At 41.1% G+C, this 18,377-nt stretch overlaps 1 protein-coding gene across 1 annotated transcript; it reads left to right on the plus strand.

Annotated features, from left to right (window-relative positions):
- The first annotated feature begins 1,516 nt into the window (after positions 1–1,516).
- Positions 1,517–16,908, plus strand: LOC103906920 (meprin A subunit alpha). Its single transcript, XM_019474565.1, has 14 exons — positions 1,517–1,585; positions 1,671–1,695; positions 1,788–1,841; positions 2,896–2,936; positions 3,047–3,125; positions 3,437–3,554; positions 5,125–5,300; positions 8,234–8,455; positions 9,442–9,591; positions 12,449–12,664; positions 13,576–14,034; positions 15,390–15,563; positions 16,149–16,356; positions 16,730–16,908. Exons 1-14 carry the CDS (start codon positions 1,517–1,519, stop codon positions 16,875–16,877), a joined length of 2,139 nt encoding a protein of 712 aa, XP_019330110.1. The 3' UTR covers positions 16,878–16,908.
- The last annotated feature ends 1,469 nt before the right edge of the window (positions 16,909–18,377 follow it).

Here is an 18,377-nt window from a genome sequence, read left to right on the forward strand (position 1 = left end):
TTTAAGTTAGGGGGACTAAAAACCAAGTGTTTTTCAGACTACTCTGATTTTGCTTCAGTTTTTTGTTCCTTTCTCACATCCACTGCTACACATCTGCAAATCATGGCCTTTGTGCTGTGTTTTGACTCTTTGCTCATCTGTGAAAACAGCCTTTACATGATGTATCTTGAGGCATGCTTCTCTGTTACTAGTAGTGTGTCCTGTTCTGCTTAGGTATCAGTGTCCTTCGAAATAATAGTTCATAAAAGCAAGTGTTGAAGAAGACCCATGTATGCTAGGTGAAAGATCAGTCTTCTGGGGCCCTTCTCAAAAAAAGAAAAGATCTCCGTACTTACTCCTCTGCAATGTGATCTCATACAAACAGCTTCCTACTTTGATCTGTTTGGAGGAAAATACGTTGCTTAGGTTGGAGGACTGACTCCTTTCTAGGACAGGGTAGTCATTGTACCCAGGCACATTTCCTACTCGAAACCTACTTGCATTTGAGGCTTCTTCACACTGAAGTCCAGCGTTTCCCGCCATCACTGCTGGGAAGCAGTGTGTGAAGCACCTCCAGAGTACTCTTTCTTCTCTTCCTTCTCAAGCCCTCTGTGTTGTGCTGTGGGTGGTGGTGTCTGTGGCACAAGCCTTTTCCTAATTGCTGATCACAGAGGTGGACATCCTCACCTTCATCACTTGTAATTTCAGATGTGAAATGAGGGAGCAGGAGTCAATTGCCTAAGTTTAAGGCACTGTGACACTCCAGGGCACATGGGACATTTGCAAGGGGATAACAGGTATGACGCAGGACCTGTGGGAAATCTGGAGCTTTCTGGAGCCTTGTGCCCTCCCTGACCCATGTCCCCTGAGAAAGAAGACAGCAAAGTGCAGGACAAGAGTTTGTCATCTCTGAAACCCACCAGAAAAGAAAGGAACATCAAGCTGGAAGGTCAAGGATCTACCGATGTATGTGACCACCTCTGGAGGCAAAGGGTGGCATGTTGTGCACTGAGGCATCAGTCCTGGGATGGGACCAACTGTGGGAAAACACTGTCAGGGCATTCATAATCATCTCTCCTTCGTCTCTAATCTTCACAATGAGATGTTAATTATTAATTGAAAACAGCACTGGGCCAAATGCTAATGTCAATGGAGTGCTATAAACCCAGAATAATTCTGCTTAAGCATGTGGCTTTCCTGCTGCGCAGTCGAGATTGTAATGCTGACAGTTAACAAGCAGAGTGGAAGGAGTCAGCAACTTTGGGCCAGACTGAGATCTTCTTGCACAAAGTCTGGGTGGGCCTTTCACCAGCTGCACTGAAGACATGAAGTTATCACATTCCTCTCTGTAACTTTCATCCAAAGTGGACTTAGGTAATTGATAACAACAATACCATCATGGAGGAAAATCTGCTGTTATAATGTTACAAAGGTGGAAAGTTCGAAGCTGGTTGGCTGATGTTCTGTGGAAAGCTCAGCAGCATGCCCTATATATTGCAAGAGATGAGAGGGACCAGCTTCTTTTTCCATTGCAAAAATGGGCTCCAGCATCTTCCTGCTCTGCCTGGCGCTTCTGTTATGTTATGTGTATGGTACTCCAGTCTCTGTAAGTAGAAACCTGATTTCTACAGGCTCCTCTTGGTCCAGAGGCATCTCATACCTTACAGTGGTTGTATTTTATTCTCTTTCAGGTTAGGCACCTCTCCAGTGAAGCTGGTAAGTGCTCTGTGAACTCTTTTGATTTTTGAAGCATTTTCTTTTGCTTGCTGTGTGCCACCACATCTGAACACGTTTTATCTGTCTTGCAGCAGCAGATGCTGATGTTGGTGAGATAATCAAAGACATTCCAGACATAAACTTAGGTGAGTTCATGTCTAAAATCTCATAAAGCCTGAAAAATTGTGAGCAAAATGCTGAATTTTCAGTATCGTAAAAAAGACGTGGGTGACTGATGGTCAGGTAGTTCGTGGTAACAAGAGAAATATAATTAAGTGAGCTCTCAGTTACCTTCCTTTGGCTATGACACTTGAATCTATCCTAGGACTGTAACCCTATGTGGACAAGGCATGCAGATGTCTTTCACTTTTGAAGTTTGGACAGACCCACTGGGTTAAGGCAGTAACACGCTGTATCAATTGGAAAGGCTCTGGAGTCCCACCAGCATTCCCCCCCTAAGTCTATATGATTTTTATAAAGTGTTATAAAGTGGAAAATAGCTTAGAACACATGAGTCTATCCTAGGACTGTAACCCTATGTGGACAAGGCATGCAGATGTCTTTCACTTTTGAAGTTTGGACAGACCCACTGGGTTAAGGCAGTAACACGCTGTATCAATTGGAAAGGCTCTGGAGTCCCACCAGCATTCCCCCCCTAAGTCTATATGATTTTTATAAAGTGTTATAAAGTGGAAAATAGCTTAGATGTTTATTGAGCTTCTATATAAGTAGTAAGGAAATAAAATGGAAAAGACACAACACACTGTACTGTCTTCCTCTATTTTTTTTATTTCCTGTAATGCAAATTTCCATATATCCTTTGATGGTGCACTGTACGATATTCTTCCTGATGCTTTACTTAGTATTACTATATTCTCTAGAGCATTGTCTCACTGTGTGACTGTTGCCAGTGCCTGACAGCAAGCAAGAGGTTATCAAACTAGACATGGATAACGGTGGCCACCAGATTTCTGCCACCAAAAATGCAGACATTGCCGAGTAGTAAATATTGAATAAAAACTACTGTTACTTTTAGACCTGTCCCTATATTTCAGTGTAGAGAGGCTGGTCCTTCTTTATTTTCTGTAAATGGCCAAGGACATTAACCTTGTATAAGTAGGCTCAATATGGTTTATGAGGTGAAATACATTTGATATTTGATATTTCATTTACATTATCTTTCATTAAACTACTTTTCAGCTGCTGGACTGGACCTCTTTCAAGGTGATATCTTGCTCCCTGTAAGTAATTAAAAACTTTTTATCTATCACTTGTCCTAATTGTATTTTTGGTACAAATCAGCCCATCTCCCTGCAGCAGATGCATCACCAGCTGTTAATTCCCTTTTCAGCAAAATCAGCGAAATGCCCTAAGAAATGAGACCTACAGATGGAAGTTCCCCATTCCCTATATTCTGGGTGATAACCTAGGTAATGCAAATACTGTATTCAGATTTTAGCTCCAATCCTTATTTGCGCTGGAGTCACTGTGATTAAAAAATTACCTTTTTCAGAACTGGTTCTCTCACATTAAAATTCACTAATAACTAGATGGCTCCTTTATATCAAAACCATTTTTTTTCTTCCACAGCTATCATAGCAAAACACAATTTAATCAAATTCGATCATTTTTCTTTTCAATAATTTTTCTTTTGGTCCCAAGCATATATCTGTGTACATACCTTACCTTTCCAGGGTGAATGATCTGTGTTAAAGGTGCTTTCCTGATGCATATTTTCCAGATCTGAATGCCAAAGGAGTCATTCTCCAGGCATTTGAAATGTTCCGCCTTAAGTCTTGCATTGATTTCAAGCCATATGAAGGAGAGAGAACCTACATATTCTTTAGAAAAGAAAACGGGTAAGGGTTATATCAATTTCTGTTTAGTTTTGCTGTGTAGAATCAGCTGGGAATTCATTCCATTTGACTTCAGCAGTCTAAAAGTTTAGTCTAAGTTTGTTGTCAGCGGAGAAAAAGAGGCCACCGAGAAAGCAACCCATCTTGCCTTCTTAGATACAGAGCTTGGAAGCAGCTGCCTCCCTCTGCTGACTGCAGAGGATGTTCAGGTGATGAACTTGGAATGGGCATCTAACATTTGGATGGTTACTCTCTGGTAAGGTGAAACCCAGCATTGCCGTGTTTTCTTCAACTGCTCCCACTTTCCTACCTAGGGTTTTTTTCCATTTCAGTGGTGGGTGAAACCACCCCCGTGTACATCCTCTTAACTTACCAAGGATGTGAATAGCCAGAATTTAGATTTTTAAATCTTTGGTCAAAAAAAACCCCAAACCTGTTTTGAAACAGGTCAAAAAAAAAAAAAAGCTATGGAAAGCCAGTTTATTGTAATAGTGTTATGGTTTTGAGGTGGCTCTTCTTTAATGAAAGGTCCTGCTGAAAACTCAAAAGGTTTTATACTCAGAGATTCAGGTTTTCCAGGACCTGGAAAGATTTATTTTATTTCCTACATCTAAACATGCTTTGAAAGAACATCTAGAAAAGCACAAAAATCTTCTCACTATATCAGCTGTGAATATTCCTTGTTCTCCCAGAACTTCATAAAGGCCTATAGACATTGGTATTTCTGCCCTCAGCTCTTCCTTGGGTAATATGTCCTATGACACTTCTCTTACCAGACTGTGCAAGCACCATGATTTTTGACAAGTTGGTGCTGAAGAGCCTGGTACTGCAAACTCCTGGTAGCAGCTATTCAAGAGACCATAGGCTCCAGCTCTTTGTTTTCAGTACCCACATTGGTGTGTTCAGAGCTCATTCAACAAACTTGACCCGACGCTGCTTTGTGATGTGCAAATGCAGCTGCAGTCCAAGCTGGTGCTCTTTAGCAGTTGCTTCCCACATCATCCTCGAGCTACCCCAAAAAGTTCCCAGTGAATTGGCTGAGGAGCTCCCTCCTCAATCATGGTTAGCCTCTGCTGAGTCGTGCCCTCACACAAAGAGACATAATTTCCCACCAGCCAATGCACTGCACAGTTGATGTTAAAAAGGACCAAATGCTGCTATCCTAAATCCTCCTAGATCCTTTCTCTAGCCCAAGTGATTGCAGAAAAGCTCAGTCTGTCTTGACGAGTTTACTGTTTCTATGTATGTAATATGTTTCTTGGCAAAATGGCAGCTGATATAGGACTAAACTTCTGTGGATCTCAAAAATCAGAGGTGAGCTTGTCTAACAGAGGGTATGTAAAATGCTGGCCTCATGCAAGTGATAGTAAGTATGTTTTCAGGGCTTACTTTGCTTTCAGAGCAGAGGATCTGTAGGCTATCAAGGCACTTGGTTAGCAGCTAAATAATGATTTATATTATGCCTTTTATGTTTAAACCTCTTCTGTTATTACTTTAAATCCAGTGAGCAGAATGGGAACTTAAATACAGAGAAGAAAACTCTACTTAACAGACACTAAGATCTCTTTCTCAGGTGTTGGTCCATGGTGGGGGACCTGCAGACTGGACAGAACCTCTCTATTGGGACAGGGTGTGACTACAGAGCAATTGTGGAACATGAGATCCTGCATGCTTTGGGATTTTATCATGAGCAGTCGAGGATGGACCGGGATGACTATGTGACCATCTGGTGGGATGAAATTATTACAGGTGGGTTTTGACCTTCAAGTCAGGTTTTGTTAAGTGCAGACCCATCAGTATCTTATTTTCCCTCCTAGATTTTAAGACCTTCTTAAAGATATGGTTTTAGAAACACTGGGCCACACCTGAGACCACTGTAAATCAATCTGTAGCTGTAGCAGTATTTTGATACAACTTCTCTGGTCAAAGACCAGGGACTGTCTAAGGCCAGAAGAGAGAGGCCCTGCTTGGAAGTCAGAAGACTTTATTTCCCATTGGCTCCAGGACTGGTCTGCTCTCTGATTTTGAACAAATCACTTCCCCTCTCTATGAGTCTCTTTTCTCTTGCTGTGTAATGCAAATTGTAAACTTACTGGCATGGTGAGCTTTCAGGTGGCTCTTCTTTAATCAAAGGTCTTCTCAAAATCTGAAAGGTTTTTATACTCAGAGATTCAGTCTTTCCTGAAACTGGAAAGATTTACTTAGTACATGAAGAAGCCTCAAAGTGATTAGATCAGATGAGACACATAAAATAGGCTCTAGCCTGCTCTCCCCTGCCCAGTGTGTCTGCGGGTTCTTGCCATCAGCCTTAGTATCATCAGGTACTGAATTTCAGCAAACTCTCCACAGTGCCCCTGGTCCCTAGGCAGTTTATCCTGCTGCCTCCTGTGAGGTCTGGTTCCATACTACTTAATGATCATATATTTGAAAAAGGGTGAATGGGAGTCTATAACAAGTTCTGAAAGGCACGCTAGCAAAGATTAAACTCTTGTTCCCAGTGATGGAGCTTTGCGATGCCAGTGATGGTGCCAACTTTGCAGTTATCCTGCAATTGCTCACGCTCTGTGTGGACAAACTGATCACTTCAGTCTCCAGGTTTACGCACTCACCATCTTTGCAAATAAGTGAAAAATACATGCAAAATAGTCATCAGAAAGGAACAAGATTCAGGGACCACTGTGGTCTCTTTTGGATAGATAAGAACTGCTGGTACAAGCAATTTCTGCTGCCCTCTAAGTGCAGTATCTGATATTTTGAATTGCCCCAAGTTGAATGGCCATGTGCATTCCTACTTGCTTCTACCCTGTACATGTAGTCTCTTTTGGGGTGGCTGAGCAGTAGATGGGATGTGGATGTTGATTTTGCAGACCATCATTTTTATTGTTATGAACAGCACTAAAAACAAGTCGCCTTATTACTAACTTGATCTCATCTTGAATGATGGTGATGAAGGTGATGATGATGATGATGATAATAGTATCTAGACTCTAACTTTTGGGCCCCTTTTTGCTGTGCACTGTAACTAATCACCTCCAAAGCAAGAAGACTTACAATGTACTTATAATGCACTATTGTGAGCTCCGTGATGTACAGAGGTATTGAAAAGCTTGACAAAACAGTGCCAATTCTCCATGCATTCTTTTTTTTTTTTCTTTCCAAAAATATATCATTCAATCTTCTCTCAATGGACTTTATTGTGACACTATTTTGGATGGAGTCCTGGGGCTGGTCTGATATCATTACAGTCAATTCCTATATTATGTGGGTTTCTACCCATACTATAAAATCTCATTTTCCAGTTAGGCAAATTCATTAAGTAGAAGACTCCTACTGAAGCCATCTGAAAGATGTCTGCTCCTTTAAAGGGAAATGAGGCTGATATGACTGTGCTCTCTGTGTGTGTGCACATCTGTTCCCGCATTAGTGATCCGCAAACCCAAATTTAATAGCATGGTAACAGTTTTTGCCATAATGCATTTCCATAAACTGCAATGCAGATAGCTGGCTGATGAGAGGAGAGATCCCCTATTCCTGTTGCTGTTGACAGAAAAGCTAATAAGCCTATTAGACTTCAGAGAAAACACACAAGACAGCCTAATGGAATAGCCTCCTTGCTGTATGGTTTATTTCTTTTAAAAACACACAGAAGTTACCCTTTGCCTGGTAATGATCTTAAAAACCAGCTTCATTACACATGCCTGTGTCCTGCCAAGATTTTTCCCCCAGCTATAAAAAGTGATAGCACTTAATTAGCAAGATTCTTACCCTTTTTGATAAAAGGTGCAATTCAAGTATCTGTAAGAAAACAATCCCAAGCTCTTATACAATCTCAAGCCTTGGACTGAAGACCTTTGCACCCAGAATGGACTTGCAGAAGAGAAGGGCAGCCTTTACACAGAGAAGCTGTAATTATCCACCGAGCGCAGTCATGTGCTCTTTATTCTTGGAGAGCGAATGCCAAATATTCTGAAAATACTTGTGGTTGGAAATGCTGGCAATCTCTCTTTACTTCCATACCAAAATATGTGAAATGGCTCCCTCTCTCTGCCCTAGCAGACACCTTCATAATGAAAAGCTTTCTCTAAGAAACCATGAGAAACATGTTTCTAAAAGACATTTCAATAGAAATATCATAGCAATATTGTCAATCTAGGGTAGAACCATTTTTTTTTTCACAGATTCCTAATGTATTCTTTGCTTCAAAGAAGAACAGAACCTGGAGGCACTCCAGGACTGTCATACCTGTCCCCTTAATAAGTGGAGGGCTTCAGGGCCTCTCCTTGTTCATATATGATCGAATATCCTGGGAAACATTTGCATCAATATTCACAGCCTCTGGAATGGAGTACATTAATCCTTAAGCTTAATCCTTCAGGATGTTTAGGTACTATTAGACCATCTAATCTGACCTCCTATATATCCCATTCTTTGCAGCTCATTGATATTTGATTTTGAACTTACTGAAGTCACATGTGAGGGTGCAGAACTGCAATCTAAAGACACTGCTTTGTCATCCAAGTTACTTCATAAACAAATCTTGCTAAATTTGAATAATTTATCATAAAGTAATTGCTTTCAGGTATATCAATTCTGTCTCAGAAAACTGTATCCAAGCGGCCATGCTAAAGCCATTTCCTTTCCAGTTCCTCTAAAAATGAAGCACTGTTCTGTTTTTTTACCAGACCAAGAGCACAATTTTCTGAGGTATGATGACAGCTTCATCACTGATCTGAACACCCCCTATGACTACGAATCATTGATGCACTATGAACCACTTTCATTTAACAAAAATAAAAGCATCCCTACAATCACAGCGAAGATACCAGAATTTGATAATATAATTGGACAACGTCTAGACTTCAGTGCCATTGACCTGGAAAGACTGAATCGCATGTATAACTGCAGTGAGTCATAATTTAACCATGGCAAACTGTTTCTTTGTTTATACTTGAGCCTGGCTGGTTTACCTCCCTTATGTCTCTAAAACCACAAAAGCTCTTCTCAGGTGCTTTTGAGGCGGTATGGGAGAGGACCTGTGGTGTAGAGACCCAAACTGTTTATTCCCTCCTTATCCCTCTCTTTGGCTCTATTAACTGTCATTACTTTTGTAAAAGTTCAATTAGTCAATGAAAGTCAATCCATTCACATCTTTTCTTCCATGTTGCTCCTAGGGGTTCAGACATGTGGTTGTGTTCTGCTGGTGTGTGGGCAGCTTCATTGTGCCTCTTTTGGGAGGTGAATGCAACTGTACTTTGTCCTCTTTTACTGACAGTCGGTCTCAATTAGATTATTTTGCACCCGAGATTGGCTAAGACTAGAGTCCAACACTCTGCCTAGTTTGTTGCTAAGCTGGTTTGAAGATGTTATCACCGTGTGTGATTATTAGCGAGAAGTTCTTGTCCCCATGGATCTGCCAACAGAAGCATCCACTTGCAAGCAAACTCAGCTGAACCAGCCTAAGGTAACTGGGTGGACTTTGCTTGAAGTGGAAGAACAGTGCTTATGCTCCTCAAGCAGACAAGTGAGCCATGAAGAACAATAACCTCCAGCAGAGGAATGGTTAAATGCAACACCACCACTGTCCACAAAGTGACTTGTCTCTCCAAGGCTTACAAGCAGGCATAAAGACAGCCACCACCAGTCACTGTGCTTCAGCTGTGGCGTGGGAGTTTGTTAACCTTCTGCAAAGTGGTCAAGTGTTGGTATCTTTATGCAGGGAACCCCTCCAGGAATCAAACTTTTCCTCTTTTGAGTCTTTGGGCTCACATCTGCTCTGGGTTGTCTCCTCTACATGATGTCTATACTAGTGTAAACAAAACCCCCTAAAATTAGAGCAGAAATTTTAATGAGATACTACTTTGGAGGTAACCATGTGTGCATTTTTTTTCAGCTTCAACTCACACCTTTTTGGACCAGTGTTCTTTTGAGTTTGAAAATATCTGCGGCATGATTCAGGGCACCAGAGATGATCTAGACTGGGTCCATCAACAGAGCAGTGCTACAGGGCAGGAAGACCACACACTTTCTGGGCGCTGTAGAGGTAAGGAAGTAACAGAACACTGTCCTATGGAAAACGGGTTAGCTGGAGTAATGGTCCCTTGCGCATGTCTGTGCTGGTCTGTGTACTTTAACTACAGTGTCTTTAACAACTTCTCTGAACCTGTCATAGTCGAGCCTTGAGAAAACCCAGTACTGGCTACTCTGAAAATACAGGATTAAATGACTATATTTAGAATACTAACCAGCAAACATTCGAATTGTAATGTTTCTAATTAAGCAAAAAGCCCTTTTTCCTTTCACGTGTCTTTGCCCTGTGAGTGTGTTTATGGTTGCACTCGTGCTCTCATTAAGCTTTTTCAACATAGTGGAATGTTCTCCACACTAGCAAGATAAAAGGGGACAAAGAACAATCTTAACTAGAGGCCTTTTAAATATAACCTGAAAAAGGATTTACTGCAACTTCCAAAGTCTGAATAAGAATTATGTTACCCCATGATAAGAATGAAACAGCACTCGTAGCCACTCATAAATGTTGTGTTTGCAAAGTGAATGATAAGCTAAGCTTGAGGAGTGCTGGTTCTGGAGGTAGAAGAAAGTTGCAAAGTATTTTATGATAGGAGTTTAGGGATAATTTTCTTTTTCACATGGTAATTTTGCCATTTTTCAGAGGAATAAAATCTCAAAAAGGGTGGAGTCAGCCCCAGTCACAGTTGCAGGGTGCTAGCTTACAAGTGAGAATAAAGATTAAATCCCAACAAGCAGTTCTGAAAAGCAAGGGCCTGATTTGTCATTATTTAGACAGGGTGAACTACTACAGACTTAAAAAAAAAAGTGATTTTTGTGGTAAATTTTGCCTAAGTACAGAATGAAGGAATCCTGGCCTAAAGCACATTCAGTTGTGCTTTGTTACTCTTTGGTAAAGGAAAAATTTGACTTGCTGCACTCAGGAGTAGACTATTCCCCTTATGTGACCCACCCACTGGAAAAAACAGATCCTCAACCTCTTATAATGCTGGTATTTGTTGATCAGGTCCAAGGATGCAATATAACTCAAGAAAACCATCTGACAGCTTCTAGAAGTACATGCTCCTAACCTCATCTGACTTTTTTAATTCTTTCTCTCCTTTTTTGTTGCCTGCATAGTATAATTCAGTAACTGAAAAATAATTTTGCTGAGTTGTTTATCAGGTAAAATCCAATTTGTCTAAAGTAAGCACTTAACTTGCACTTATGCTTTAGCATCTAGTGACTCAGTACAAAATAATCATCGACGTCATCTGAAGAGTTAATGGAGAGGGGTAAGTGCCTCTGAGGATCTCCAGAGTGTCTAAATTAATTGCATGAGTAGGGAGTGCCTTTTGGACGCCTTACAATGACCCTTGGTTCATTCAAATTTAGACATTTTTGGAGAACTCGTTCTGCAGTCATCTCAAGTGTGGGCAAATTTTAGGTTTCTAACACAGATGGATCATATTTTGCCCAAACAATTTTTACTTCTTGGGTTTTTGACTTAATACTGGCTAAACCGAAGGAAGGAAAGTACAGCCGAACATTTAGAAAGGAGCTGGCAGCCTGGCTCTGGATTTGATCCCTGTATCCCCATGCTGAAGTCTGCTAAGGACGTATTCTAATTGCCACAGATGTTTGATGTTGCCTTTACTTGACTTTCTTATTAAAAAGGAGGTAGAGCCTAGATCATTTGGGGGTTTGATACCATAATAAATTCAACAACAAAGTTAGGCACCTGAATAAAGCTCACAGCCCTGTTTCTCACTTGGAGCAACAGTGATCATACTTATATTTAACATACTTAAATTTAACATAAATTTAACTTATGGTGAAGTGTCATACATGTGCATAAAGCAATTAGGTATCTTTGGCAAGGTTTCTATGGGTATGAGTTCGAAGCATTGCTACCGTGTGGGAGGTAATGGAGAATATTCCCCTGACATGGTTAGAGTGAACACGATAAACAGAACAGCTCGAACAGCTCCACTAACCGTGCAGGAGGCTGTACTGTGTTTATGCAGCTGCAGGTTTAACTGGTGATGCCCTAGATGTTAGCTTGGACAAGAGTCCTAGAAACCAGCCCCCAACAGAGGAAGCTTTCACACAACAGCTAAAAGAATTTCACTTGTTAATTTAATCATAGACTATAACAAATAACAAAAGAGCAATGCAATACGGATAAGACGTGACAACTCCATGTGGTGATACCAAGATAAGATATATGTGCAAATGGTGAATCCCTTGCAAATATAAGGATAAAAGTAGACATTTCAAATCTAAAGTAAAGAACACTTCAGAAAATGTTGGTGGGAAATTAAACTAGATGGGCAAGAATTCTTAAATAATTTCCCCAAACTGAGAAGCTGAGTTTCAAAAAGTCTTTGGGCAAGCTGTAAAAAAAAGCTTTTTCATGTTCAAGGTCAGGAGAGTGTTAGTTCCATGTCCAACTCTTTTTTATTATCTTCATCACTGATAAGAAATTATTTTACTCTTTACAAGGTAACATAGCATGTGATCTCTAAGATTGCACCTTTAGATTGTCTTCAGTATAAATCAAGTAAAAAATATGTTTACTAGTCACTTGCAGTCAGCACTGAATCCTCTGTCTCATATCTCTGACACCCCTGAGGCATCCAACTTCCAACTAGACCAATTAATGTAAAATTGACATAAGCTGCTAGCAATGAGTTCCGTATGTATGCTAAACTACTAGTCCCGTTCTTATCCTGGTCCATCTTGGATGGTTATCACATACCATTTCCTCTGTTATTCATGTTAAGTACTATGCTTATGCCTACTAAAAAAGTGGGGCGGAAATGATAAATTTACACCATGCAGCTAGCAGGAAACCTGGAAAGAGACAGTGGCACTCCGCACTTTCTTCACAGATGCTGGCTATTTCATGTACTTCAGCACCAGCTCTGGCAAGGCAGAGGAGGTGGCAATCCTAGAGTCTCGAATCCTTTATCCAAAGAGAACTCATCAGTGTCTCCAGTTCTTCTATAAGATCACAGGAAGCCTTTCTGACAAGCTGATCATCTGGCTTAAAGAGGATGATGGCACTGGAAATGTTCGCAAGATGAGGAAAATTCAAACCTTTCAAGGTAATGCTGGAAATATGAGGAATATATAGAATACTGGGGGAGGAAAAGTTATCTTACTGAGTCCATGAATGCAGTGGATTGGCTCAGAAATCAACAGATTTTCCCAAAGCTACCAGAATATCTTGCAATCCGGCTAAGGATTTTGGTATTACCTGAAGGCATTTAGCAATGAAATTGTGGGTTGTAATAATGTAATTTAGGTGCTCCACAGCAGAAGCCACAATGTTCCTAATAATGTTATGTTACACTCAGTGATTGAGAGGGACCCCAAACTCTGCTGGAGATCAATTGACTAGATCTCCACTGGCTGTTTGATGATCTAACAGTGAGCTGTCCAGATGCAAATACCTGTGCTCATCTGCAGTCAATAAGAATCCCAGCCTGATTTTCATATGGTTGGAAATATAAAAACATATGTCATTTTGGAAATGTGAACTGAGTTCCCACTTTGGGTGATTTTGCTAAATAGGACAAATTAAGCCACTGTGGCACTATGCGTTTATGTTGTCAAAACCCAAGACCTGTGACAACCAGCCTATATCAAGCTGCAGCAGTTTGCAGGGATGGATATGTCCCTGGAAAAGTGGCAGCAACAGTTAATTCTAACATATTGGGTCATTGACTCCCATCCACTTGTTATGTCTTGGCCTTTAGACTGTTGCCCTTTATACTAGAGATTGTCATTCATTAATGCGTGAAGAGTTCCTAATACAATGTGTCCAAAGCATTTAGATGATAAGGCAATGTGAGTATATTATAATCACAATATCAGCTTAAGATCTCCAGCCCTCACGACTCTGTGAGAGGTCCAGCTGTCTAAAAATGCAGCTGGAATGGATGGCTAGGAATAAGCTGTTTCATAACATCACTAATCATGCTGATGGTAATGTTTTGCTTTCCTTTTACCAAAGCGGATAATGACTATAACTGGAAAATTGCCCACGTAACACTCAACGCTCAGAAGAAGTTCCGTTACCTCTTTCAAGGACTAAAGGGCAACCCCAGGTCTTCATCTGGTGGGATTGCTATCGATGATGTCACACTGACAGAGACCCCCTGTCCCACGGCTGTGTGGGTGATTCGGAATTTCAGCCAAATCCTTGAAAACGCATCAAGTGATGTTATTCAAAGCCCCCGGTTTTATAGCCCTGAGGGTTACGGTTTCGGCATAAGTTTGTATCCCCACTCCAGAATGAGTGGCTACACTCGCATTGCCTTTCATTTGTGCAGTGGAGAGAACGACGGTGTCCTGGAGTGGCCAGCTCTGAACCGCCAAGCTATACTCACAGTGCTGGACCAGGACCCTGACATCTTGAAAAGGATGTCCTCAAGCAAAAGCTTCACCACAAGCAAAGACCATGTTAGCTCAGGTAAGTGGTGTCTACCTGGAGGAATGACAAAAATGAAAGCCAAGGAATCCGAGTCAGAGGACTGAGTGTAGGACTCAGAGCTGGGCAACTTTGGCTGCATTTCCCAATTTGGGACACTTCCCTGTGTATGACTTTCCCGTGTGTGACTCAGAATTCCTGCCTGTGAAAGATCATCTAATGTGAAAAGTGACACACAGAAGGTTGGTGTTATTATGAACAATCCATGGGATATCTGAGTTTGACTCTAAATACAGAGTTCTCCTAAGAGCTTGCAATTCCCGTTCTACCTATGGTTTGCCCATTATGATAGGTGACATATCAGCAGGGGACGGTGCCATGCCAGCAGGGTGCTGTATTCCATTACTAAATCAACAATAATTTAAGTTAAGACTGCATTTTGGAGGCTTGGTTAACTTGAACATACATGGTCTGAATGCACAGGGTTCACACTGTAGCTGTATTTAAGAAAAAAATACCTGAAAACACCTGTGAGATCAGTCTGCAGCATTTGAAGCCTGTCTTGCTTGGCTGGGTGTAGACTGCAGATTATGAACTCTTTCAGACAGGGGCTACCTTTTAACTCCAGGTTTATATAGCATGTAGCACCATAGTTCCACAGCCACCCCTAGGATTCCCCATGGATGCGGCAATTCAAAGAAATAAGAACAACAGGACAATATTGAGTTTGGTACAGAACAAAATACTAGAGATGAATCTCCATCCCTCTTCACTTTTTCCAGTGGAAGTTTAGTACACACTTTTTCTACCTACTACTGAAGGTTTTAAACCTTAGGTATGAATATGTTTAACAGAACCATAGCAATGAACAAAATCTGCTAGACTCTAAACCATAGGTACTTAAAAACTGTTGAGGAAGTGTTTCCAGTGAAAAAAACTTTTTCCACTTTTTTAGTACACACTTTTTCTACCTACTACTGAAGGTTTTAAACCTTAGGTATGAATATGTTTAACAGAACCATAGCAATGAACAAAATCTGCTAGACTCTAAACCATAGGTACTTAAAAACTGTTGAGGAAGTGTCCTTAAACAGGAGGGAGCTCTTAGCTGGTGACAACGAGGAGGTAACTTGCATTTGGTTAGTCCTCAATGAAAGAGGCGTTGTGGAATTTCAATGCCCTCACATAGACTAAGAGGTCCTCATGCAGACCATATCTAAGGATCTGCTGGCACCCAGAATTTGTCAATCCTCTGTGATTTGTTTGGGAATTTCAGCTCTGAACTTGATTTTACAGCAGAAATCCCATTTAACACTGTAATGCACAAAAAAAGCCATGTCATACTTCCAGCTGCAGAACTTTGTGGTTCTTATTCGTCACTCATATTCTCTTTGCAGATAATAACAGAACCTTAATATGGGACAAACCATCAATTGCTGGAAAATTTGATGCCTCGTGCAATTGCTATAGAAGTGTACCCTGGGGATGGACTAACTTCATATCCCACAGCCAGATGAGACGGAGAAGCTTCCTGAAAAATGATGACCTGATTATTTTTGCAGAATTTCATGGTAAAGACCCTCTTCCTGATTCTCCTTACAAAAAGGGTGATTCTTTCTATCTCTTTTCATACATTCAAGTACTATTGCCACCTGTCTCTGAGACATCCTCTCTTCTAATGGGGATCAACTTTTAAAAGCATTTCTGTGTCTTAGTTTCAGGTGGGTGATGTTGACTAAAGTGATTGTGGGTTCAGAGGAATCTAAGTGGCAATGATTTACCGAAGGTTAACTTCTTAGATGTCTTTAAGCACCCTAACCAGTAGCTATGTCCATATCTAAGCATTGAACATACTAAAAGGCCTTCCTTGTTGTGTTTATTTTCAAACAGAACAGCCACACTTGGCATAATTTTTCAAAGTACGGAATGCCACTGATTTACCTAACTAGTTACCATAATTTCAGTATTATTTTCTACCTTGTGCTTTAAATATGCAGAACTTGCTGTGGTATGGCAAGAGCTCTGTAAAGGGCAAACGGACAAGGAGTACCCTGCAGTCCACAAAGTGCCCTGTGAGCCCCTGGTATGAAGAATCCTACATATAGCATCACTCACTGTTATCTGATGTCTTTCTTCTCATTTTCCTTTTTTAAAAGATCTAAGTCACCTCAATAACACTGAAGTCCCTGTTGGCCCTGGACAATCTGCCTTCATGGAGGGCCTCATTCTTGAAAGGCAGAAGAGAGCAGCCCAGGATATGGAGCCCGTTCAAGACCGGCTGCCTTATCTGCAAGACCCATGTGACCCAAACCCTTGCCAGAATGACGGAGTCTGTGTGAATGTGAAAGGGAGAGCAAGCTGCAGGTACCACAGATCTCTTCCCTGCTTGCCTTGACTTTCTTCTGAACCAAATGATGCAGCTAATAAGTATTCAGAGCTACAGACCTCAGAGGTCTGAGCCACTAGGTCTTCAGGGAGCAATAGGAACAAAACACTTCACTGCAGTGACTTTTACTAGCTTCTACCAGCAGCCATAAGGGGAGGCAACCCCCCCCCCCCCCATTCTGTGGTGCTTCCAGGGGATGTAAATAGCCTCCAAACAAGGTGGGGATGTTGTGACGTGAACCCCTCTAATGGGAACTGCCCATCCAGGATAGTGAGTGTGAGGACCTTGAGGTGGGCCTATAGGGCAGGAAAAAACTCCTGATCCATGTGAATCTGTACTTTATTTTCTCAGGTGCCCATCAGGACAAGCCTTCTTCTTTACAGGTGAGAGGTGTCAGTCAAGGCAGGTCCGTGGGGACATCCTGGGAATGACAGTTGGTGGAATTGCTGGAACCATTGTCTTAACCATCGTCCTCATTTCCATGATGTCTAGAAGATAAAGAGCTGTAGGGGGATAAATCTCAGCCTTGTATTTTTCAATGGTTCATAAGACATCAGTTTTCAGTAAAAAATGGTGAATACAATTTGTAGAAGACCAGTCAGCATATGGATGAAATACTCTATCAACATCTTGGCAGCAATCTCTTTACTCTGTAGGACTTGGCAGTTAAAGAACTTCATGTAGAACTGCTGTCTAATGAAAGTTCATACCCTGCCTCTCTTGTGTATTCTTTGACTATTTCATTTCTTCATCCAATAGCAAGAGGTAGTGCTGGGAGTCCATGCATTTACTCTCAACCACAGTTCAAATGTACATTAAATAATGGGTAGAACCTCTCAAAACACTGGAAAAATTCACATAGAAGCTCATATATTAAATTCTAGAAATGTTCCTATAGAAATTACTCAAGAAATCTAAAGGGTACATATCCATAGGTATGTAAATCAGTACATCAACACTCATTTTCCATGGAGCTGTGCTGGTTTACAACAGCTATGTAGCTTCTACACAGAATTAATAGCAAACTACTACTATGGTTTTTTGCCAATTCTCTAGCAGAGAAATAATTTCATATTAAAGCTAGTTGTCTTTCTAGGAGACCTCACCACATAAGGTTTTCAAATATTCAAGTGTAAATCTATTCTCTGGGCATAATCCAAAGTTCTTGTAAACTTCTATAAAGCTTCCTTGATTTCAGCAGGCAGTGGATGAAATTGGAGCAGATCATCAGTTATAGGATTGGACCTGTAGCAGTTACCATTGAATTCATATCCCTTTAGGAATCACAAGTCAAGGAGAGGGGTGGGAGTGTGGGAAGATGAAGACTGGGTCTGTGATGCTGGTGGGTGCCGGATAAGGTGTTAACAACCTACAGCTTATTGCAGATGGCAGGAAGCAACTGATCTAGTATGTCCCAAGATCCCTGCTTTCAAGGGCTCTAACAGTTTCCACGCTTGAAACTTTGTTACCCAGGTTTCCTCCAAAAGCAGTTTCTTCTTGCCTGCATATGAGAATAGAAGGAGTTCAGAATGCAAATGGTAAATAATTGCAGAGGGTGAAGCTACCCTTGTGTTCATCAGATACCTGTCACAAGGAATGGAAGCCAAGGGAACATGCACTCTCATGGCAGTAGGTTGTACACAGGGAGCTGGTTTCTGCTTGTTTTTACACTTGAATTCATCCTGGTGCTCACACCAGTGCCGTGAGTGGGGACAAACCATCCGTTTAGTTAAGGCATTATCAACAAGTTAATACTCTGTCCCTCTTATTCTCTGCATTTGGAATAAAATAAAAATGAACACTTATATCAGTGTGGTGGGTTGACCCTGGCTGGGCGCCGGGTCGAGGTAGGACAGGGAGAGATCACTCACCAATTACCGTCACGGGCAAAACAGACTCAACTTGGGGAATTAATTTAATTTATTACCAATCAAATCAGAGTAGGATAATGAGAAAATAAAACCAAATCTTAAAACACCTTCTTCCCCACCCCTCCCTT

Source organism: Aptenodytes forsteri, unplaced genomic scaffold (assembly GCF_000699145.1).
Source record: "Aptenodytes forsteri isolate BGI_AS27 unplaced genomic scaffold, ASM69914v1 Scaffold57, whole genome shotgun sequence".
NCBI lineage: Eukaryota > Metazoa > Chordata > Aves > Sphenisciformes > Spheniscidae > Aptenodytes > Aptenodytes forsteri.

Coding starts and splice junctions, on each gene's coding strand:
- LOC103906920 (XM_019474565.1), top strand. CDS start 1,517: ATGGGCTCCAGCATCTTCCTGCTCTGCCTGGCGCTTCTGTTATGTTAT. Junction 1,842..2,895: donor CATTCCAGACATAAACTTAG/GTGAGTTCATGT, acceptor ACTACTTTTCAG/CTGCTGGACTGGACCTCTTT. Junction 8,456..9,441: donor GAATCGCATGTATAACTGCA/GTGAGTCATAAT, acceptor ATTTTTTTTCAG/CTTCAACTCACACCTTTTTG.